We start from the raw sequence: 23,039 nt of genomic DNA, 5'->3' as shown, positions 1-23,039 counted from the left end.
ATCCTCAGCTGGGGTGATTGGTGTAGCTCCATGGACATTAGTGAAGCCATGCTGATTTACACCAGCTGTCTGGGGATCTGGCCAATAATACCATATGTCCTGTTTGAAGTGCTGACCTCAGATCTGTCCTGTGGTACCTGAGGCAGCCCAATGGGCCGGCTTGTGGGATCTTGTATTTAAAATAAATATTCGCTCCCCTCATTTACCTTCTCCGCCCCACCCCCAGTAGCAAGGAAAGAAAGATGCAGAAAGAGGGAAGAGCAAAAAGAAATCCTGGATCTAGTTGATCACAAGTAGAAGGGAGAAGCTGTGCCTGCATTGTTGGTAGCTGGAGGGGACTGAGCAGTGGTCACTAGTCTCCCAGAAGGCCACCCCCGCTGCTGTGCCTCTCTTCCCTTTGCACAGCCAGATCCTCCTCTACCCCTGTCAGCAGCACAGGGTGCTCTTTGACAGTCCCCTCTACAGGAGGAATCAGGGCCTGTGCTGCTTCCAGGTACAAGTGGGTGGTAGGATGTCTGCAGCCCACACAACAGTCACTCCTAGCTTCTGAGACAGGCTGATGCTCAGGGCATGCTTCCCCATGGCAGTGCTGCTCAGCCCAGAGAGGGGGCATGCCTTTCACTGACGGCCACAAGGGCCCATCCTGCCGGCTGTTCTGGGAAGGCAATGAGACAGACCTAGGGGACCTTTCCCCGTAGGCCAGATTCAGGATTCAGATTTAATTACATGATCACATACTTTTCCTTCCCAGGACCTCTGCCTCGTTCAGGGCACAGGATGGACGGTGCTCACTTAATGAGCATCTATTTCAGCATTTTGTTTTCTCCTCCTGGTTCAATGTGTGCCCGTAGACCTTATTTACTGCACACCATTCAAACCCTGCTCTGACGGCAGAATTGTTAATTTCCCCAGGGACTTTTCTATGGCGGACATCATTCGAGTACCTGAGTGCTTCGCAAAGGTTAATGAACTTATTTTCACAGGAGCGTTGTGAAAATAAGTTCATGGAGGGGGTGGCCTGAAGTGGCTGACCCCTTTATGGGGAGTCTTGGCCTGGTCTACGCTTGCCAGGTTCTTTAGGGAGAGCAAACCTGTTTTGGCCCATCTGTAGAAGTCAACTGCTTAGGTTGCTGCTTGGCAGCTACTTGACTGATGAGCATCTGGACCTAATAAAAGGCTACCAGAGCACCCAGCAGGAGTCATTTGCTTGTTCAGCTCTCTAAGCGTAGGGAGAAAGGGCTGAGTAGGTAAAAGGGGCTAACTGGCCTGAGTTACCAGCCCGCTGCAGGAGGGGGGCTGGGAACTTCTGACCCACTGAGAGAGAGATTATACCCAGCTGCAGGACTAGGGTTATAATAATCCTGGCTACAAGGTGGGTGAGTATATCTGAGTTATCACACAGGCCTGGGGAAGGCTGTGGGACTCCTGAATTTTGAAGAGGCCTGCCTGGATTTGCACCTAGGCTCCCAGAAAAGGAGTGGTCATGAGGAGTGGGTTTCACAGATGTTTCCTGTAAGCAGAGGAATGGTGAGACTTAGGAGTTCTGGGTTCCATTTCAGGCTCTGGAGGGGAGTGTGTCTAGTGGCTACAAACTCTTCTACCTATTATTCCTAAGCTAGACCCCCTTCTACCCTGTCCTCTCAAAGCTGTCCTTGCCCCAGTGCTGTCTCTTCCGCAACCTTGATCCTCATCCCATCCTCCTCACCTAGCCACTCTCAATCTCCAGTTCCTAGGCTTCTCATCTCAGTCCTTGCACAGCAAGTCTAATCTCACCGCCATGGACTCTCCATCTCAGTCCCAGTCTCTGTCTCCTCCCCTCATCTGAGGATACTTGTCCAGTCATTCCCAGTTTCCTCTTTACCCTGGCTCCTTTTTCCCCAGTCTCTTTGCCCAGCCAGTTCTGGTCTTCCTCCACAAAGCTCATTGTCCCAGTCTGCTTCCCCACTCAACCCCTGCCTGCAGGTCTGGCCACTGTCCCATTTGTATTGGACTCTGGCATCTTCCTCTTCCATGCTGCCTGTACACAGTAAAGGGGGCACTGAGATCACTGGAGAGGCTACCTGCCCTTAGTTCTGGTGCCCAGCTTTACCTGGCCCATGAGAGCCTGGAACGGCAATTGCAGGGAGAGTCCTGCTCATCTCTGTGCTGGTGTGGAACATGCTGTGAATCTTCAATGAATGTACCTGTTAAGTTCTAGCAATCTTCACTGAACATGTTCAAACCACACGTATTTCTCCCCCATGTGCCCCCCACCCAACTTGGCTGACATTTCTCACGTGGATGGCAAAAGGCAAGCCCTGGCACAGAGGCCACCCCCATGCCAACCTTCAAGTCCCTGCTCCAAAGCAGGGGGATTAGAGTGTCTCAAAGAAAAAAAGCTTCCAGGGTTGTTTTTAACATGGGTAAAATAACATACTTTTCCTTAGCATTGTTCTCAGAAACAGTTGAACCATTTTGGCTGAAATTTTCCAAAACTCTACCTGAGGCAGACACCTGCCATGGAAAACTTCAGCCCAAATGGTTAAAATTTGGCAAAGTTAAATGCAACTGAAAATGGGCCTTTATAATGGGAAGTGTCAGGTAACCTTAATCATAGCCGGAGCTACCAGCCCTGCCTGTAATATCTGTTTGTTTGTATCTGTATCTGTATCTATATGTCCCTAACTAGCCATTTGGCTGGCAGTTCAGAAAACACCAGTGCTGATTAAATTTGCCTTACTGCCTGAGAGCCAGATTAACCTCTGGTATAATTCCAGTGACCTTAATTTACACCATCAATTAATTTGGCCCTGGCTATTGGCTTGAGCTGCTTCTCTGTGAGAGTCTGACAACCACTGTGGTGTCTCTCTAGATTCAAACAGAGCAGGCAGAAAATGGTCTGTGTGCCTGATGTGAAGCCCAGTGAAGTGTTTATGTAAGGATCTTTACGTCAGTGGTCAGAACACAGGACTGGCAGCCAGGAGTCCTGTGCTCTGCTCCCGACTTGCTGTGTGTCTTTGGGAATGGAGCATGCTTCACACCTCAAAGGAGCAGGCCCTTACTTTTGTAATCAGTAAAGTGGTTCACAGCCTCCTGCATGGATGGCAATGTCAGGCTCAGCTTTGTGTGGGTCTCCCTCTGGGGAGGGCTGGGGAGTGAGCAACCCCCTGCAGTGCTGTGAATATGGGAACTGAGAACTGCACAAAAGTGCTTGGGAGCCAGGAGGGAGTTTGGGCTGCTTGGTGCCCCTAGGCTGGCAGTGTGTTTCTAGCCTTGGAGAAGGGGAGAGGGGCAGTTGCACATTGCCATTCAGGCCCCCCTCTCCCCTCCCACGGTTACACTGAGAAAAGAACCATTCAAGCCGCTATGCCTGAAGGGCAGAAACCCAAGTGCCTTCTTCTATCACTGCCTCTCTTACAGGGAGGCTGCTGATTGTCATGGTTACCACATCAGTCAGACAAGGGAATTTAAAGTAGTAATTCTGGGACAGAGCCGCTGGCTAGGGAGGGAGACCTCAGGCAGCCTGGCAGGGGTGAGAAGAGTGCCTTGCTCCTTCCCAGTTCACACTGGGGAAGTGGGACCCAGGGACCTCCTGGTGCCAACGGGCAGAAGGCACAAGGGGTGCATAGGGTTTTACAGGGATCCCCATGTCAGATATTTGCATAACAGTTCACCAAAGGGTGGCATGTAAGGTCTCTAGCTGAGAACCAGTAGCCCACTGGTTGTCATAATCATTGTGAAATGCATGGCTGGAGGAACTTAAGGCGTTACATATCTATACTGTATCTATACTGGCCAGGGGGGACAAGGCAGGTAAAGGGGTTGGAGAACAGGGTGGGTGGTCCAGATTGGGACCCAAGAGAATCAGGGAGTGGGCCAGAGGAAGCTGCAGCAGGGGCTGAGGTGGATAGGCCTGCATGGGCAAGTATAGGTGGGCTAGGCTGAACTAGAAATACCAACCACACAATGGTCACGCTCACTGGAAGTACTGCACCTGCTGGAGGCCACCTCAGCCTGTCAAGGAGCTGGTGTTTCTGCTGCTTAGGTAGTTCTGAGCAAGGCCAGTTTGAGCACCAAAAACTGATTGTCAGCTTATTTCACTTGTTTGGCCCGAAGCAGTGAAGCAGGCTGAGTTGTCTGTGCCCATTTGTGATGTGGAGCCTCTACTAGGAGGTGAGGCCAGGAACAGGCCAGCATCCCCACTGAAAGCGTTCCCCCAGGGCTGAGCAAAAGCAGCGATGTTTGGGAGAAGGCTGAAGTCAGGTTTGGGTGGAGAAAAGGGGGAGGCAGATGGTTGTAAAAGGTACGAGCCAGTGCTTTGCCCTGCACACCATTAGTGAGAGGCCAGGGCTGGGCTGTCACTCAAAGATCAGCTCTATTGAAAGTTGGCTGTGAGGACAGAGGGAGATTGATGTTCGCTCCAGAGTGGAGCAATCAGCTGTGATCTCTGCCTCACCCTGATGCCAGCTGTCAACAAAAGCGCTGGCCCTTCATGGTACTGCAGAACTGTCCAGGCTGCCCTAAGTCTCCGAGGACAGCTGGCAATTCTCTAATGCTGGCTTCTGACCAGCTTGGAGAGGGGAGGGCAGATATGGGGGTTGGAGGTGAAGGGGCACCAGGGGAGGAGCTGTCACTTAGTTAACTGCTCTCCTCACAGGGTCGGCTATGTCCCAAGTAAACCTCACCCTTTACTTCCCACGGGTGAAATAGCTCATAGAAGTGGGACTTGGGCTTTCTACCAGAGATGAGACTCCTCATTAAGATCTCTTTCCCCTTCTCCCCCACCCCCGTGAGCTTGTATTGCTTCCAAAGCAACTGGAGCTACTGTGTGAGACTCAGCGTCTTTCTACAGCTCTCTAAAGATTGGTTTATTCTCACTGTCTCTCTGGAAGCCACAGAAGGGGTCAACCTCTGAAATACATGCCCCAACTGTAGCTCTTGCATGGGGGCTGTGACCAGGCAATTGGTGGTCGTGCTGTCTGGGCAGTGGGCAAACTTTGGATGCATCCTGGGCAGTTAATATAGAGCACTGAAGTAGGGATGAGAGAGGAGGGAAGCAGGTCCCAGGGTCGACATGATGTTGGCTGGGCTGTTTTGTAGCAGTAGTGGTTCTGTGAACTCATTAAAGGGCTACATAGCGGTCTGGGGAAATGTTAATTAAGTTGTTAATATCACCCCAGGGTATATCTCTATTAGGCTGTGTGTGTGCCTAGCACTGCAGAGGAGTTGGGGGGTGCAGAGGAGAAAAAGGCATAATTGGCTTTTCTAATGGAAAGAAGAGGAAAGCACCTGTACCACCCTGAGGGGTTAAAAGGAGAAAGGCCGTGTGTGTGCATGAGGGGAAGTGTAGGGCTGGATTCATGGAAATTCATCCTGTGTGTCTAATTCTGATCTTACACTAGTGAAACTCCATTGATTCCATGATCTGACTTACACCAATGGGAGTGAAAGTAAACATCACCTACTTATGAGTGAGATATGCATCCACCTTATTCCCACCCCACAGGTCCCACAAGCTCAGCAACCTGAGGGAGCCAGCCTAAGCCCCTCACTAGAAAGCTGGCTCTGATATGACACCCTTTCTGCTAGGAGGCCATAATAACTAGATCTGCCTGCCTGTGCATGAGGGTAGGTTATATTTCCTTTCATTGTAGCAGTGCTTGCTCTTGGCTCTGCTGGAGGGTGGGGGTCTGGTAATTCTGTTGTGAAAGAGCCACAGGATTTAGAGACTGTTCATTTCTTGGAAGGGTTGGAGCTTCCTGTGGATTTTTGCTATGACAGCAGGTATTGTCCCCCATTCCCACTGCTTGACTCATTTCCAAGGTCGGACCGACTGGATTCTTGAATCTAGGGAATCCATGTGCTGGGGTCTGTGGGACCTGGGGGCAGGAGACTGTCAGGTATGTTACAATATAAAATGTTTCTGTCACAAAGTCAGGATTAACCTGAAATGAGCCTAGGGAGACAAGCTGACGTGAGTGGCACATACTATGAGTCCTGAGACTGAAGGAAGGTAATGCCAGGCCTGCTGACCACCGGATGGGCACACGGAGGACACAGTGGGAGTTCAAAGGACACTCTGAGCAGCTTGTGATCCTAGCTGGGACATAATGACGTGGTGTAAAACATAGGAGACCCAAGGACAAAGGGAGGGGCATAGGCCACTGAGTGACCATAGCTGTGGAATGTTGGGCTGAGTGACCATAGACGTAGCAGTGGAGACTTGGTGACCACAGGTGGAGATATACAAGAAGCTAAGGCTTTGACCGAGGCACATCCAAAACCATTTTGAGAGTCCGTCCTCTCTCTTGCATCTGAAGAAGTGGGTATTCACCCACGAAAGCTCATGCTGCAAAACATCTGTTAGTCTATAAGGTGCCACAGGATTCTTTGCTGCTTCTACAGAACCAGACTAACACGGCTACCCCTCTGCAACTCGTCCTCTGAAGTTATTAGGATTAGTGAAGGAGAAGATGCTGAGGAAACTCCAAGGGGATTCAGCCAAGGTTTTCTCATCTGCTGGTCCAATAGGGGCATCTGCACAGGGTAGTGGAACTGGGTCTCCACCATCAGTTCCTGGGTCCATGGAGGAGAGTGGGGTACAATGTTATAGATATGACTCTTCACAGGTTTGAGATGATGGTGGAGGGGGCTATGCCCCGACCCCTTTCGGGCTATGCCTTCACTGCAGTGTTAATGTCAGTGATCGGCACTGGGCATGAGTAGCCACACTGCAAAGCTGTGTCTGAGGCCTTGGGAACAAAGGGAATATAAAGGAAAATACCAGCCTAGCCATGGAGGCTGGAGGTGTAGCCTGGGGAATTCTCCAGACACAGTGTGACTGGCACTTCTGAGGGGAGCTTGGTGGCAGCTGACTGAGACAGGGCTTGTGAGGGGGCATGGGGTCCCAAGCCAAGTGGAGGAATAAGTGCAACTGTACCCCCATCCCCACAGTCAGCAAATGCAGGAGGCTTCCTAGCTACAGGCTCGGAGTGCTGGGCTCAGCAACTGGCTGTGTAATGTCTAATGAAACAAGACAATCACTGCCAATTATGTCAGAAAAATCACCGCTGGAGATAACTACATCCCAATGCAATTCTCTGCCAGGGCTGCTTCCCACCTGCGGCTGCCCCAATCTCCAGTCCAGGCTGCTGCATGTGCTGTTAACAGCCCACAGCAGGGAAAGCCAAGAACACTGTTTACAATTGATTGAGGCCAACATTGCCCTATGGAAACAGTATGATACTGAATGTAGGCTTTATTTAATGTGCACTCCCTGCACCAGGCTTGAATGCCCACTAAAGGCATTCATCATCACCTCCCCTCCTTCCGTAACCAGCTATTGTATTGCTGATGCACCTGCCACTGTGAGATCTCATGGTGGTTGACATCCCCTAGTGGGTACAATTAGTACTGTTTTCACTGTGTCAGGGACCCTGTACTGCTCAATGGAGATTCTCCTTTGCTTCTAGGGGCAGATGCATGTGCTTTTGGAGCAGAGGGATTTGAGATCTTGCCTTGATGCTGCTGGGAAGTTCAGAGTGGCCATGGCATGCAGCATAGTGACAGGCCCAGGAGACATGGATTTGCAATGTCTCATGGGAAGGCTGCACTCAAGACAGAGCAGACCATAAACACAAGCAACATAAGCTTCTGTGGGCCCTTCAGTTACTTGTCCTACTATGTGGGGAGAGAGGCCCTAGACTACTTCTGGGGTTTCCACAGTAATTTTCTTGCTCAGGGCCCTGCTGGTTATAAGGGAGGCCTCTCGTCCAGTGATAGGAGTGGAATGGGGCAACATGCCCCAAAGGTTGTGCTGCAGGAGTGGGGTGGATAGAATCTGTGTTATCTGCTTAGGCTGATAGTTTCCCCTCTCCTGACTTGAGCCCTCAGCACAGGAAGCTGCTAAATGAAGTGAAGATGGGAGAAGGGGTGTGGGTGTGTGTGTGAGAGAGAGAGAGAGGCCCTGGAGGATGAGGTCATCTAGGTATCCACAGAAGTGAAAGCTTCTCCCCTTAGTGTGGCTCAGCACCGATATGAAGTGATGGGGAGCTCAGTCCTGGCCTCTGCTGAGATGGAGAAGGGGCCAAATGCATGGTGATGGGGAAGGGATTGTGATGGACACCTGTCTGTGGAGTACCATCAAATTCATTGCACACAGGCCAAAGAGCAAACGTCAGATCATAACAACTTTAATTCACGGCCACAGCAAGCTGGGTCTAACTGCGTGACCCCTGGCCATTACTTGGTCTACACTGAACCCTGTCTGGCAATCTCCCACTGCTGGTCTAACACAGATTTGGTTCCAACAGCGTTAGGAACAGCAGAAGCACTAGGGTGTGTCAGCCACTGACTGCGTAACCACAATTTTGAGCAGAGTTAGGTCAATGACACAGCTCTTTCTTTTCTTTTTCCCTGTCTTAGATGAAAGAGAGCCTGTGGCTGATCTACACTAATGATCCCAGTGCTAGAGCAATGGTGAGATGTTTCAAAGACAGCTCAGTGCAGATGCAGCAGATAAGGTGAAAGGCTCCAGTCCCCAGAGCTGGTCAGCCCCCAAGGGCCTGGATTTTCCTTAAGGAAGCCAGAAGACACTAGTAGAGGACAGCACTACCTAATTCTCTCAGTGCCAGAGGCCGGGCCTGACACCAAGTCTTGTGTCTATGGCACTCCTTGTACAGGAGCACCTGGGAAAGTTTAACTAATGTGATCCCTCACTGCAGCTCCTTTCCTTTGACATGCAGCCTCTGCACTAGCTTGTCCTCTCATCACTGATGAGAAGGAGCTTCTGCAATTTCATTTAAATGGAGATGATTGAAAATGAACCTCGGTAACCAGCCCAGCGTCCTTGCTATTTACAACACTTAACATCCTAGGAAAAGAATAATGAATATGCAGTGGACTTCTAGTCACGTTTCCCCTCTGAGGAACAGGGATGGTCAGTGTAAATAAGTCTTTTTTTTTTTTTTGTAACAAATGAGTTTTTGCTTATTTAATTTAGACTAGTACCTGTTAGTAAATATTAACCATTTGATTCTTTTTTTTCTTGTATAGTCAATTAATTTACATATTACCTATTCTCCCCAAATCTTTATGGTATTAGCAAAAAGTATGTTTGAATTCTAAGGCCAGGGTGTTGGTTTTTAACCTATGAGTGACCTATATTCAGGAACTTCATGTGATCAAATATTAGACTGTACTTCATTATGGCTGGTGCCTCCAAGTCTATAGGAAAACAGGTGTCTCAGGGAAGACCCCTACAAACTACTAAAAGTGCCTGCAGCCATATAAACAGAAGTGGGTGATTGACCAGGAATACTTGTTATGGCAGATGTTTTCTGTAATAGACTGGGTGGTCAATAAAGGATAATTGTTAGGACAAATGGGTTCTGTAAGGGATGAAACAGTACTAATGAGCAGATTAGAATTCCCTTTAGCCTATTAATCATGTAACCTAAGAAGGGGCGGCTCTAGGCATCAGCACAGCAAGCAGGCAGCAAGCCACCGGGGTGGGGGTGGGGGTGGGGGCGTCAGTCAGGCAGCCTTCGGTGGCCCGCCTGCGGGAGGTCTGCCGGTCCCACGGCTTTGGCGGCAATTCGGCGGCCGGCAATTCGCCTGACTGCCGTGCTTGGGGCGGCAATAAACATACAGCTGCCCCTGAACCTAAGGATACCATCAAATAAATTCTATAAGTAATGAAGTAAAATGAAAATGTCAGAACAGGACACACAGTGAAATTAATCACTGGGAAGTATTTTTCCCTCCACAATGGGATTTATTTGTTTCAGACCCTATAAAAAGACAGAGGTTTTAGGAATTAGTGCCAGGAGTGCAAACTGGTGGCATCCCACCAGTTACAGAGAAGAGTGTCTCAGAGGCCACTTCTTTACTGTACACTAGGGGTGATAATGTATCTGTTCTTCCTGTACTAGGGCATGTCTATGCTTATAGCAGCACAGCTGTACTGGTACATGGTGAAGATGCTCTTATATAATCATAGATTATTAGGGTTGGCAGGGACCTCAAGAGATCATCTAGTCCAACAACCCCCTGCTCAAAGCAGGACTAATCCCCAAATGGCCCCCACAAGGATTGAACTCACAACCCTGGGTTTAGCAGGCCAGTGCTCAAACCACTGAGCTATCCCTCTCACCCCTACAAGCGCCAGAAACTATGTTGGCAGGAGGAGCGCTCCCGCTGACATAGCGCTGTGCACACTAGCGTTTATGCCAGCATAACTGTGTTGCTCGGGGGTGGAATATTCACAGCCTGAGTGACATAAACTTGGCTGACGTAAGTGATAGTGTAGATGTATCCCTAATCTATGACTGATAATCTTTGATTGCATGATTTCATTTGAGCTTGTTTGACAATCTCAAATTGTTATTACAGTAGATCCTCAAAGATACAAACACCAGAATTACATACTTACCGGTCAACTGGACACCCTCTGGAACCGGAAGTAATCAGAGAGCAGCAGACACCTCCCCTCCCCCAAAACAAATACTTCACTGCCTTGGGGCTTCAGCTGGGATGGGGGGCAGTTAGGGCTGCAGCTGCAGGGTGTACATGTCAGGGGTCTGGGCAGGGAGTGGGGGTCAGGGCTTCTGACCCTTGGGAGCACCGGGGCTTGGGGCTTCAGCACTGCAGCTCCTTTCCTGGCTTTAGCCCCACATGGGGCGCTGAGGCTTGGGGCTTTAGCTACAAGGGGAGTGCTGGTTTCAGCCCCAGTACTCCCCCTGTAGCTAAAGCCCCAAGTCCTGGCACACTCCCTAGCTGAAACTGGGGAGCAGAGCCACAAGGAGCCCCGGTGCCCCCTACAGGGAAGAAGCTGGGATTGTTGCCCCGAGCCCCAGCACTCCCCTCAGATCTACAGCCCTGAGCCCTGGTGCTCCCCAGGGTCAGAAGCCTGAGGGTCTCCCCTCCCACCCCAGGCTGCAACCTCAACCTGCCCCCCGCCCCCCATGGCTGAAGTCTGTAATGTCTGGTTCACAGTTATGGACAACCTCCATTCCCACAGTTATGGACAACTGCTGTCTGAGGTTCTACTGTAAATTCAAACATGCAACACCATTAACAACATTCTAGCCAAACTACCAACGTTGTGTTTGTCTGTATTTATTCTTCTGAAGGGAAGGAATACCTTGCCAGAGTGAGGTCCTCGATCAAATCGAAGACTGTACTGCAAAACCTCAGGAACTAAACTTCCAAAATTCTCTCAGAACAGTCTGTCTCCTAACTGGCTATGAGGTGTTTGTGCCTGACTGCCTACAGTCAGACTGGGCTGATTATGTATGTTGTAATTACTGTGTGACTACCTAGAGCTCTTAGGTTGTCACTAACTGCAGCTACATGGCGACAATGGAGAGAAGACAAATCCTCCTGCTCCAGCCCCTATCATCTGAGCTAAAAGAGAAATGTCTATCACCTGTGAGCTGTCTAGGGCCTATGACACACAGCAGAGAGTGGGGAGTTGAAAGAACACTTAATGGCATAGCTGGGGTTTTTGATGCAACAATGAGTTGGGGGCCACCAAGGTTTGAATGAATAGGGAGACTAATTTCCCCTCTGACCCACGGAAACCGTGGTTTCTCTTGTGCAGGTTGAGGGCTGTACACAACTTGTGTGAAGACTGAAATGACCATGGAGACTGAATTCCTTCAGACCCCAGGAGAGGGTGGTTTCTCTGCGACAGCAGAGTTCAGTTCTGTTGATGACAAAGAGCGAACAAGGGATGCACAGGTTTGAATGACAAAGGAGACCAAATAGCCCTTGTGCTCTTGAAGATGCTATTGTGATCCTCTGCTTCACAGTGGGGACCAGTGATGGAGAAAGCAAGAACAGGCAAGAATGGTCTCCTCTTTGAAGGGAGTAGGAGGCATGTGAGAGGTGGCAGCAGGTCAAGACTGACAGGTGTTGTGTCAATGTTAAACTAAATCCCTTCCTCTATAAATAACATTGGCACTATTAATGAAAACCCCAGATACATTTTATTTGTGTAGGAAGATCAATGCTGTTTAAAAATCCCTCATTTCAAAACTTGACACTTCTCCACATGCCGTACAATGTATGCACCTCTGGCGCATCAAGGCTCCTCAGTGCCAGGAGAGAACAGTTAGCAGTTTTGCAGTATAGAGGAAGTGACTTTATACCAGGTGGAGGATCACTTCCAGTGGCCTCAAAGACTTGATCTGTCCAAAAGCAAGTCTTTAAATAGTCATGTTGGGTTGTTTTCGGGCCAAACCTACCAACCAGGACTCGGAATCAACAACAAAACAAAGGGAGAGAAATATCTAGTAAGCCTGCATGACTTATGGGGACATTACTAGGCCCCATCAACATGGGTGGAACAACACAATGTAATTGATTTGTGGCCAAATAGGGTTCTACCGTAGTCTGGCCACTCCTTGGGGAACCCTGGCTGTTACACTGACTCCTTTGAACAAGTCACTTCAGCTTTCGGCCACCATTTCGATGTCTGTAAAATGGGAACAGCAATATCTACCTATCCACTGATCCCAAAGGGCGGGGCGAGATTTACAAACATTCGCTAATGAATTAAAAGTTTTGGATGACAAAAAGCGCTATGGAAGCCCAATCCTGTGAGGTGCTGAGCATCCTTGTTGGGTTAAATCCTGACGTTCTTACTCTGGCAACTGATGTCAAGGGGGTAAGGCCTGAGAAAAGACTAGATTTGTATAAGGTTTCCCATCACAGAACCCCGGGAGCATAGCATTACCAAGGTAGGGCATTAGCAGGTGGGTTATAGCTGGGTTAGGGAGGACAGCACCTCCAGCAGCAAATACCCTCTGTCACTTTGCTGGGGTGGTGGAAGATGGCAACTGTCCAAGTTGTGTCTCTGGGCACCTGATGTGACTGCAGTAGGGAGCTGAGGGCTCTACACCTTTTGCTGGGGTATTATTATAGCAGAGAGAGCTGTTGTGACCTGCACTCTGTCCCTTGTTTCCCTGGCCAGCGAGGCTGCTCTCCGGTCTTTTGGCTTTGATTCTGTATATGCTGGGACTGAGGTGGTCTGGCACCAGCTGACTGGGGGCCTGGCTCCAGTCAAAGAGGGCTCCCTTGTTCAGCCCCGTTACTGTCCCTTGGGCATTGTCCATGAAGTTTTTCAACAAGGCGGATTTGTGCCGTTTGCCCATCTGGACCAGATCTACAATAAGAGGCACTGTGAGATATGCCAAGACCTTGCCCTCTTTCTGCAGCCTGGCGCTTGGTCCCAGGCATGCAGAGATTTAAAGGGACACCCGCTGCTCACTGTGCTGTGGCTTGCACTTGCCTGTAACGAGCTTCTAGACAAGTGACCATCCTACTTCTCCTGACAAGGCTGTCCTGGTCCAACTGGCAAACACTGGTTCCCTCCCCTGCCCCACCTTGTGCGTGGCGTGGAAGCCCCAGACAGGGCTGTACAGCATGAGCACCAGCATCTCTGAGGAGGTGAGCTATGCTTTGGGCACTGTCTGGGTTAGTTACATGTGAGCAGAGGGAACAGGCAAACTCAAAATGCCAGAGAGGGAGAATGATAGCACAAACATGGTGTTTTGTTTTGTTTTGTTTTGTTTTTTGTAGGACCTATATAAATGTTGCCTTTTGCTTTTATTTCTTGGGGCAGAGCAGTGGATTTTTCTAAGCTATTTCAGGTCCGCTCTTCCCCAGATTATTAGACTCCTTAAGATTTAGGCCTAAGTTACTTGACAAAACAACCTTGATGCAACTCCATTGACTTCAATAAAATTGCAACAGGGGTGAATTTGACCCAGTTTAAAATGAGCCAGAGAGCCTAGTGGTGTTGGAAAGGGAAAACAGGCGGGGAATGGAAGGAGATTTGTGAGGGCCAGTACTTCCTCCTGCTGCTGTTGTTATGGTTGGAAAACACATTCACCCTTTCCTGTCCCAGCAGGACTGTAACCTGCTCTCACTGCAGCTGGAGGCAACTCCACAGGCGAGATCAAAGGTGCTGATCCAGGGACACTAGCCATCCCCAGACTCATTCCCCTCTGGTATCAGACACGAAGGCCAACAGCACCTTAGAGAACCCTGCTGCCCAACAAAACCTTTTAAGAGAGATCAACTTTGGGCCTGAACTTGCCAGTTAGTAAGCACCTCCTATTTGGTTCTGATCACCATTAAGTTCCAGTTTAACCAGTGGGATTTAGGGGTGCTCATCACACACAGGATTGGGCCCTTATTTATTCTGACCTTTTAAAAAACCTTCCCTTTCACTCCTGCACCTGAAATCCATGTTAGAGCTCTGCATAATGTGCAAACTCGGGTGGCTCTGTTCATTTCGACATGAGACGAGAAGGGGAGTGGACTGGCTGGATCGTGAGGAGAATTGGGAATGTTTCTTCACAGAGTAAGTCAAGAACATAAACACGGCCCCCTAGACAGACCCTTGAAGCCTTTTCCTTTACAGTGAACCATCTCCAGAGCTGGCTCCAGTGCTTTCTGCCTTACTGCCATTTTCATGCCCCAGCCTTCTGACCAGACTCCTCAGAGTCTCAGAGGAAGCTGGGTGTCTTGCACTTGACATGCTCACCAAAGCGGTGCACCTCTGCTCCATGGCCATAAAGAATCAAGGGTAAGAAGCGAGGAGACGAGAAGGCTAAGAATGTTAATATCAGAGGAAGAGTTGATTACCCTATGGTGTCCATTGCTGCCTGGCCTGGTTTGCATGGCTGGATGAGGTCTGCCAGTTTAAGAAGAGCTCAAGATCTGGTTAATAACCATAGTGGCAGTACAGCACCCTCCATCACCATGCTAGGTTGTTGGCCGCTGGAGGATGGTACACAACGCTTCTAGCAGCACAATGCATCCTAGCACCATGAGGCTGTGTTGGGAGCACTGTTATGGTGACTTTCATCTAGTCTGACCACGAACTGACTGTTGTCCACATTTCCACAGCAGATTATGGAGGAGGACAGAACCCCCGGGAGCATAGCATTACCAAGGTAGGGCATTAGCAGGTGGGTTATAGCTGGGTTAGGGAGGACAGCACCTCCAGCAGCAAATACCCTCTGTCACTTTGCTGGGGTGGTGAAAGATGGCACCTGTCCAAGTTGTGGCACACGGTAGCCTAGCGCCCCCAGCTCTGTGCTGGTGCGGGTATTGGAAAGATGGAGTGTCCCGTTCTAGAATGATACGCTCCCAGCAGTACATTATCCCATGTTACCATGCTGATTATGTATCGGGGGATGGAACATGTCTCTGTTTTGGAGGGCAGCAGCTCCAGCATCTTAGCACCCTCTAAAGCCATACTGGTTATGGACAGCTGCAGTGCAGCACTCCCCAACTCCCTGCTGGGAGATGGAGCGTGTCTAGATGATAAAGGCCAGTGCCTCAAGCAGCACAGCAAACCCCAACGCCATGCTAGAGTATGGGTAGATGGAGTACAGCCAGGTCCTCACAGGCAGCATCATGCCCAAGTTTCTCAGCTGGTACTAGAAGTTCTGGGTCAGAGAGAGACAAGGTCCTGGCAAACCTACTAGTGTCTGACTGGTGCTGGTGGAAGGTTCCAGCCCACACCTCAGTGCGCACATGAGACTGGGAAGACATAGCAGCTCCCTGCCTGGCGCCATGTCCCATGTTGCATCAGGGTGCCTGGTGGATGTCCTCAGACCGCAGCACTTTGTAGATCACCCAGTAGAAGATGTTAAACACCAGGAAGGTGAAGGGGAAGACGGCTCGGGAGATAGTGTCGATCCGCTTGGCCCTGTCGACGTAGCGCCTGAGGATTGCCTCTCCCTCCCTCAGGAAAGGCGTTGGTGGAGGGGGGCTGTAGATGCTGGGACCCTCCACAGCACTGCCATCCTTCACATGCATGCAGTGGCCTAGGCCATAGCCACGGAAGTAGAAGCGGCTCTCACGGACAACCTCTTCCTCCTGGAGAGAAGCAGATGAGAGGGGAAGGGAATGACGTGTGAGTTCAGTGTCACTGGCCACAGTTAGATGCCAGACAGTGAGAGAAGGTGTTGCAGGAGTGTGTCTATTCAGAGAATGTATATATACACATGAAGAACAGGAGTACTTGTGGCACCTTAGAGACTAACAAATTTATTTGACCATAAGCTTTCATGGGCTACAGCCCACTTCTTCGGATGCATAGAATGGAACATATATTGAGGAGATATATATACACATACAGAGAGCATGAAAAGGTGGCAGTTGTCTTACCAACTTGTTTTGATCATATACAGTGTATATACTGTATGGAAATGTGTGTGTGTGTGTGTATATGTATATATACACACACACACAATATCTATACCAGCACATGGATATATAGAATTTAGAAATACCAAATACCATCACACATTTATAAGCCTGTATTGTGCAGGTAGAAGGGTCAGGATAGCAGATCCCATAGCAGGGAGTCCCACTGGCTACAGTGGGACACCCTGCTATGGGATTGTGCGTGGGCCCAGGGGTTCACACTCACGCATGCCTTTGCTGGACCAGGGCTGTGCTTTCCATGCATCTGTCCCATAGGCAGTGATGTGTGAGTAGCTAAGACAGTGGTTCTCAACCTGCAGGCTGCTTGTGGCCCCATCAGCACACAGCTGCAGCCCATGTGACATCCTCAGGGCCATACAGTGTGTGTGTGTGTGTGTCCCTCACATAAACAGAGAGAGCCGCATATGCGGCCCACAATGATAAATATGTTGAGAACCACTGAGCTAAGATAATCTGTCTCCACACAGTGTACCTCCCCCAAAGACCTGGAGCAGGAACCTGTTACATGTACATACCAGCATAGAAAAGCCAGGAAATCACAGTTAAGTGCTTACCCAGCCCTGGTAACCTCCTCTGGATTATTTTACCCACAACATTCCCACCTCCGTGCACACAGAGTGCAGCCTGCACCTCGGATCAGGCGGCCGGGCTGGGAATGGTTCTTTTTGGATTGCTCAGGAGGTTGAGGGGGCGTACTGGAAGGAAAGGGCTTGCATGCATGGTGGCAGGTTGCCAGTGGATGGGTGTGTTTCAGGGTGTTGTGGTTGATGGGAGGAATGGCGTGTTTGTAATAGCAGTCACCAGGGCAGTCACGAGGCTTGGGGCGGCAAAATACCTAGAGCCGCCCCTGTCCCCCACATCCTCACCTGCCCCCCATGTTCCTCCTGCATAGCCCCTCGCCACCCCCTTGGGACTCCCCCATGCTTCTGCTGTATGAGGGGTGAGCAGAGCAATAGGGGTAACCAGAGTGAATGGGGAAGAGGATTGTGGTGGGGGAGGTCAGGGCCTCAGTATTGGTGCTTGAAGGATTCCCCAGCGCACTGAGGCAGCAGCCCCGCTGGGAGCCCATTGCCTTGGTGCAGATGCCGTCTCCCCCACTGTTTGCTGGTTGGGGTGCTTGAGAGACATGGCAGCAGGGTCCGGAAAGCCAAGTGTCCCTGCCTGGAGACATTATCCTTGGAAGAGTTACCAGGCCAGGTCTGGAGAACAGAAGAACAGCCATACTGGGTCAGACCAAAGGTCCATCTAGCCCAGTATCCTGTCTACCAACAGTGGCCAATGCCAGGTGCCCCAGAGGGAATGAACAGAACAGGTAATCATCAAGTGATCCATCCCCTGTCGCCCATTCCCAGCTTCTGGCAAACAGAGGTTAGGGACACCATCTCTGCCCATCCTGGCTAATAGCCATTGATGGACATATTCTCCATTAATTTATCTAATTCTTTTTTGAACCCTGTTATAGATTTGGCCTTCACAACATCCTCTGGCAAGGAGTTCCACAGGGTGACTGTGCGTTGTGCGAAAAAATACTTCCTTTTGTTTGTTTTAAACATGCTGCCTATTAATTTTGTTTGGTGGCCCCTAGTTTGTGTTTTGAGAAGGAGTAAATAACACTTCCTTATTCACTTTCTCCACACCAGTCATGGTTTTATAGACCTCTATCATATCCCCCCTTAGTCATCTCTTTTCCAAGCTGAAAAGTCCCAGTCTTATTAATCTCTCCTCATATGGAAGCCATTCCATATCCCTAATAATTTTTGGTGCCCTTTTCTGAACCTTTTCCAATTCCAATATATCTTTTTTGAGATGGGGGGACCACATCTGCACACAGTATTCAAGATGTGGGAGTATCATGGATTTATATAGAGGCAACATGATATTTTCTGTTCTGTTATCTATCCCTTTCCTAATTATTCCCAGCATTCTGTTCACTTTTTTGACTGCCCCTGCACATTGAGTGGATGTTTTCAGAGAACTTCCCACAATGATTCCAAGGTCTCTTTCTTGAGTGGTAACAGCTAATTTAGACCCCATCATCTTATATGTATAGTTGGGATTATGTTTTCCATGTTTGCAGCATGTTTATAGAGACTTGCTGCAATCACTGGACTGTGAAAGAGAGGGACTGTAATACAGAAAATGTTAACAACCCCTTAACTCTGGGTCACTACCAATGCCTCCACGATGCAGGAATACAGTGGCAGATGGTGTAAAGGCCTGATTAGCATCCTCTTGGGATGGGTGAGTGGGCCCTACTATCCCTATCTATACATTGTGAGGACATGTTGTGAACTACACCCATTGTTGTGTGTCTATAGAACAAGACTTACAGACATAAGCAGCCATATTATAATAGGATTGCAGGCAGTGCTCAGGGCCCAGAATTGATGCCCAGGCTGCCGGGGCACGCTAGGTGAGCTCTGAGCTGCTGTTTCTAACCCTGTCTACTCACACTACATTATCATCCCATACAGCAGTGCCGTGTCTGGCTTGCTCCATGGGGAGGGCTTTAGCATGCCTGTCAGTGTGGGGTACTTATAGAAACACACAGTGATATAGATCCAGGGGGGAAACCTTTGCATAGCTTCCCTGGGGTCACCTTACCTAGATAAATCCAGAGGGCTGAACCACCTGTGCTGGATAGTGACTCTTTCATCCAGCATGACCATAAATTGACTGTCGCCCACATTCCCACAGTGGATTATTTTGGCCCTGGTGTTTTTGTCAAGACACCCAGAAGGGGGCTCTGTAGCCTCACTCGATCCATATGGACTGTGGTTTTCTTTGAGATAGAAAGTTCTTTTCACTCCTTAGTAAGCTGATCCTTAAAGCTCATTTCTTCTTTCAAACAAGATGTAAAACTGAGGCCCTGACCCCGGTGGCATTTTTCACCAGGGTAGCAGTATTGACTCTTATGTTCTGGGCAAATTCCAGTCTGGATAACGACACTCAGCTTCACTTCCTCTCATGGGTAATGTTGCTGTGTGCTGGTTAACAGCTGCTGTTTGACTCCAGAAGTGGCTGCATTTCAGTAATGGGTCAAATGAGCCATAGTCATCCCTTACCTACCTCAACGAGGAGTTCCAATATTTAGTGGACCAAATTTAGCCCTGGCATCAACAGGATCCAGCGGCACTTCAATGGTCTTGCTCTCAACTATGCCAGCGATTAATTTGGAAAGAAATATGATCTTGAGGTTAAACTATGGGGCTGCAACTCAGGTGACTTGGGATCAACATGTGGCTCTGCCACAGACCTTGGACAAGTCATTTGATATCTGTACCTCACTCCCCAAGCTTCTGTTTGTATGTTGTAACCCTTTTTCCTACCCACTGTCTCGTCTGTTTAGGTTGTAAGCTCTTCAGGGCTAAGACTGTCCCTTTCTGTGTAGAATGGCTGATACAGTGGGGTTCTGATCTCAGTTGGGGGATCTCTGAACACTATTGTCCTACAGACAATCATGAAAAAGGTGTCAGTAAGGGGCTGTCAGATCCTCGGATGAAAGGCTACAGAAATGATAAAGCATGATTATTCATCATCATCATTGTGCTTATTTCTCACTTTCACAAGGGTCCTCAGCACAGACCCGCTCATCTCATTGCATGAGTGAGCAGGGACTATACTCCTCCCTGATGTTAGTTTCTGGGGTGGAGAGCAGCCAGCTCAGGGGGTTCTCATGCAGAGAGAGCACTGATTTGGCTCTTTAACAGATAACCTGCCTACTAAGCAAGTCTCTCCCGGGGGGAGAACAGGAAGCTGGTAAATTATTGATATTAGTTTTCTTTCATTGCAGAGATTTATTTAGCCCTTTCTTTAGATTTACCGCTAGCTGCAAAATCCAGGAAAGCAGAGAGAGTGCTTGGAAGAATGGCGCACACAGCAGGGTTGCTAAAGGTGAACTGCCAAGCCAGACAGAGGGTTGTGCCCTTCACTGCTCCTTTAGGAGCTGGAATGATGACCTCAGCTTTTTCTTACACTGCAGAAATAGATGCGGTTTGACTCACCTCTCTTGGCTGGAGGAGTTTGGTGCTTTTGGGAAGAGGATCACCAAACCCCAAGGCTGAACCCTGATCTGCAGTTATATTAGGCCTTGCCTAGATGGAGGCTGTGTCCCAAGAGCTGCCATTAATAGCAGCCACGATGCAGCTGCAATAGAGCAAATGTCTAGTGTAGGTAAGCAAACTTGTCAGCCAGGTGAGCTGCACTGGCGCAAACTGCGGCTGATCGGCCAAGCTCTCTCTGCATGGGGTTTGTACTGGTGCAGCTATGCTGGCGGCTGGAATGGGGGAGAATCCCTAGACAAGGCTCTGTCGCTGGGCCGGAGGGTCGGCTGGCTGTGCGAAAGAGAGACTGAAATCAAGAGATGTTAAACTTGACATTCAGAATGGAATTCCCTCCCAGGCCGAAATCCTGCTTTGCCAGTTTCATCCAGAAGAGGGAGCAGCTCTTGAGTAAAGCCCTGTGTGGGCAGCAAGCTTGAGCTACTTTCTGCAGCCAGGTCCTTCCGTTCTGTGGCACTCTGGTGCTAGGGTGACCAGATGTCCCGATTTTATAGGGACAGTCTCGATATTTGAGGCTTTGTCTTCTATGCAGGGGCGGCTCTAGGAATTTGGCCGCCCCAAGCACGGCGGCACACCGCAGGGGGCGCGCCGCCCGTCGCTGGTCCTGTGGCTCCCGGGGGCCTCTTGCAGACGTGCCTGCGGAGGGTGCGCTGGTCCCGCGGCTCCGGTGGACCTCCTGCAGGCATGACTGCGGAAGGTCCGCCGGAGCCGCCTGCCGCCCTCCTGGCAAAATGCCGCCCCAAGCGCGCGCTTGGCGCGCTGGGGTCTGGAGCCGGCCCGGCTTCTATGGGTGCCTATAACTCCCCACCCCTGTCCCAATTTTTCACACTTGCTCTCTGGTCACCCTATCTGGGGCGGCCAACTAGAGATTCGGTGGCAGTTCCAGGTATAGTACTAGAGCGAGGGTTGGATTCACCTGGACATGAATAATGCAGTCACTAGGGAGTCCTCTCGGTTATTTAATCTGATATGACCTTCTGTTTGTTTTATGCTGCCCTCAGATTGTACATGTCCAACCTGCTGCAGAACTTTGTATGGCAGCTGCATAACAAGCTGGCAGCAGGCAGTGAGTCGGGGAGGTAGTCTGGGTTTCTGGGATAGGCATTCTAGCTGGGTGTTAAAACAATCAGCAGTGGAACTATGTTGTCACTGAAATTAGCACCATGTGTCAGATTTTAAATTGAACGCCCCCTTGAGAGGAAAGGGGCAGTTCACCCCTCAGAGAATTATTCTTTCAGCTGTCTACAGACTGCTGCACTGGTTCCATTTGCGTCGGGAAGGTTTTCTTCCCGGCCATAAGGGCTAGAAACACAGGCTGAGGTTCTCTGTTGCATCTCCAGGAAGCACTCCACAGAACTCTCAGCCCTGTGGGAGGGCGGGCAAAGGTGACTTTAAGCCAGGAGCCTGTTACAAGGTCTCCTCCTGACAATACTGCTGTTAAAAGCAACAACATAATGCCACCTTTGTGCCAATCCCCATCCATGGACTGCCACGGGGAAAAGCAGGTGGCTGACTCTGGCTGGAGGGCTTTGCAAAAAACAATCATTTCTTTCTGGCTTCAGCAAAGGTTCCACTCTAACAAGTGGCTCTGTGCAAAAGGCATTGTAATCTAGTGTGTCCCATGAGCCAGCAAGACTTTGCTCTGTTACACCTGTGCAGTCCCACTCTCTTCAGATTAGACCCTTGGTGAGATGCATGCAATTCCTCCTTCCCCCCGACCCCCTGCCCTTTGCAATGGGTTTGCCCATCTGCCACAGACTGGCCTTGTCACGAGGCACAAGAAGGAACAGACTCCTGCTCTCTCTGTCTCCAGTGTTGTCTGCACTTGGGGGTTTGCCCCAGTTCCAGCCATTGATTCTTGGTCACCAGCATAGCCTCCCCAGTGCAAACCCCTAGGGTAGCCCCGTAAAGCTGCTGCTAGCACCAGTGGCGCTGGAAGCTGGGTTACGATGCACTCGGGGAAAATGGGAGCTGCCAGCACTTTACTCTGTCTACATTTGGGGTTTGTACCACTGCAACCATGCTGGTGCCTGGCCACCAAAGTCTGAAATCAGGACTCCCTGCCAGCACAGGCAGGCCTTAACTACACAGGCTCTGCAGCGTTAACAGCAGTAAAACTCAGCACACACTTACGATAGTGGCTCTGTCAGCAGCTCTGGCTCTCCTACAGCCCAGGGGCTGAGATCTGCTGAGTAAGAAGGTGTCAGTTCTTAACAAACCCTGTTCAGAATGGAGCTGTGCTTTAAACAGCCCCAACTACACTCCAGACATAACTGTGTCAGGGGATCCAGTAGCGACACTGTAATGCTGCCAATCTGGAGCACAGATGGGCCCTTACGATGTAAACTCCTTGGAGCAGGTAGCTGGGCCCAGTTCTACTCTCTGCAAGGCTGGTGTAAATCACTGGATTCAGTAGGTTTGTCCCAGATTTACACTGGGGAGACAGAGCAGAATGTCTCCTCTTGTCTTTAATGGATCTTTAATTGGAAGGATTGCATACTCTCCGACGGCACAAAATATGCCGGTGAGTAATTATGCAGGAGGGAAACCAGGAACATCCAATCTAAGTTGGCTTCTATTATCCCTTTTGAATTATGGAGCTGTGTATTCAGAGTAGGGAGGTGGTACAGGAAGCTGGCTCTGCCGAGGGAGATGAGTGGGGCTGAGGCAGCTCGGAGGTGTGCACAGATGACCGGTAAGACAGCTGGGCTTTCTGGGGTTGCTGGGGGTCTGCAACAGGATGCATAGTGG

General features: G+C 49.9%; 1 protein-coding gene across 2 annotated transcripts in view; it reads right to left on the bottom strand.

Moving 5' to 3' along the window:
* Positions 1-14,963: 14,963 nt before the first annotated feature.
* Positions 14,964-23,039, bottom strand: part of LOC120371297 (glycine receptor subunit alpha-4-like) — a 40,478-nt gene continuing 32,402 nt past the window's right edge. Inside the window, exons 9-11 of one of the 2 annotated variants that reach the window (XM_039486911.1) lie at positions 20,367-20,391; positions 17,607-17,620; positions 14,964-15,873 (exon numbers count right to left, since the gene is read on the bottom strand). In XM_039486911.1, coding sequence (XP_039342845.1) covers positions 15,586-15,873; positions 17,607-17,620; positions 20,367-20,391 — 327 coding nt within the window. In that variant the 3' untranslated portion in view covers positions 14,964-15,585. Of the gene's footprint in view, positions 15,877-17,606; positions 17,621-20,366; positions 20,392-23,039 lie in introns of both variants that reach the window. The other variant, XM_039486910.1, reaches the window with a different exon arrangement.

This window comes from Mauremys reevesii, linkage group 9 (genome assembly GCF_016161935.1).
Source record: "Mauremys reevesii isolate NIE-2019 linkage group 9, ASM1616193v1, whole genome shotgun sequence".
In the NCBI taxonomy this organism is placed as follows: Eukaryota; Metazoa; Chordata; order Testudines; family Geoemydidae; genus Mauremys; species Mauremys reevesii.
This window is presented reverse-complemented; position numbering and strand designations above follow the sequence as displayed.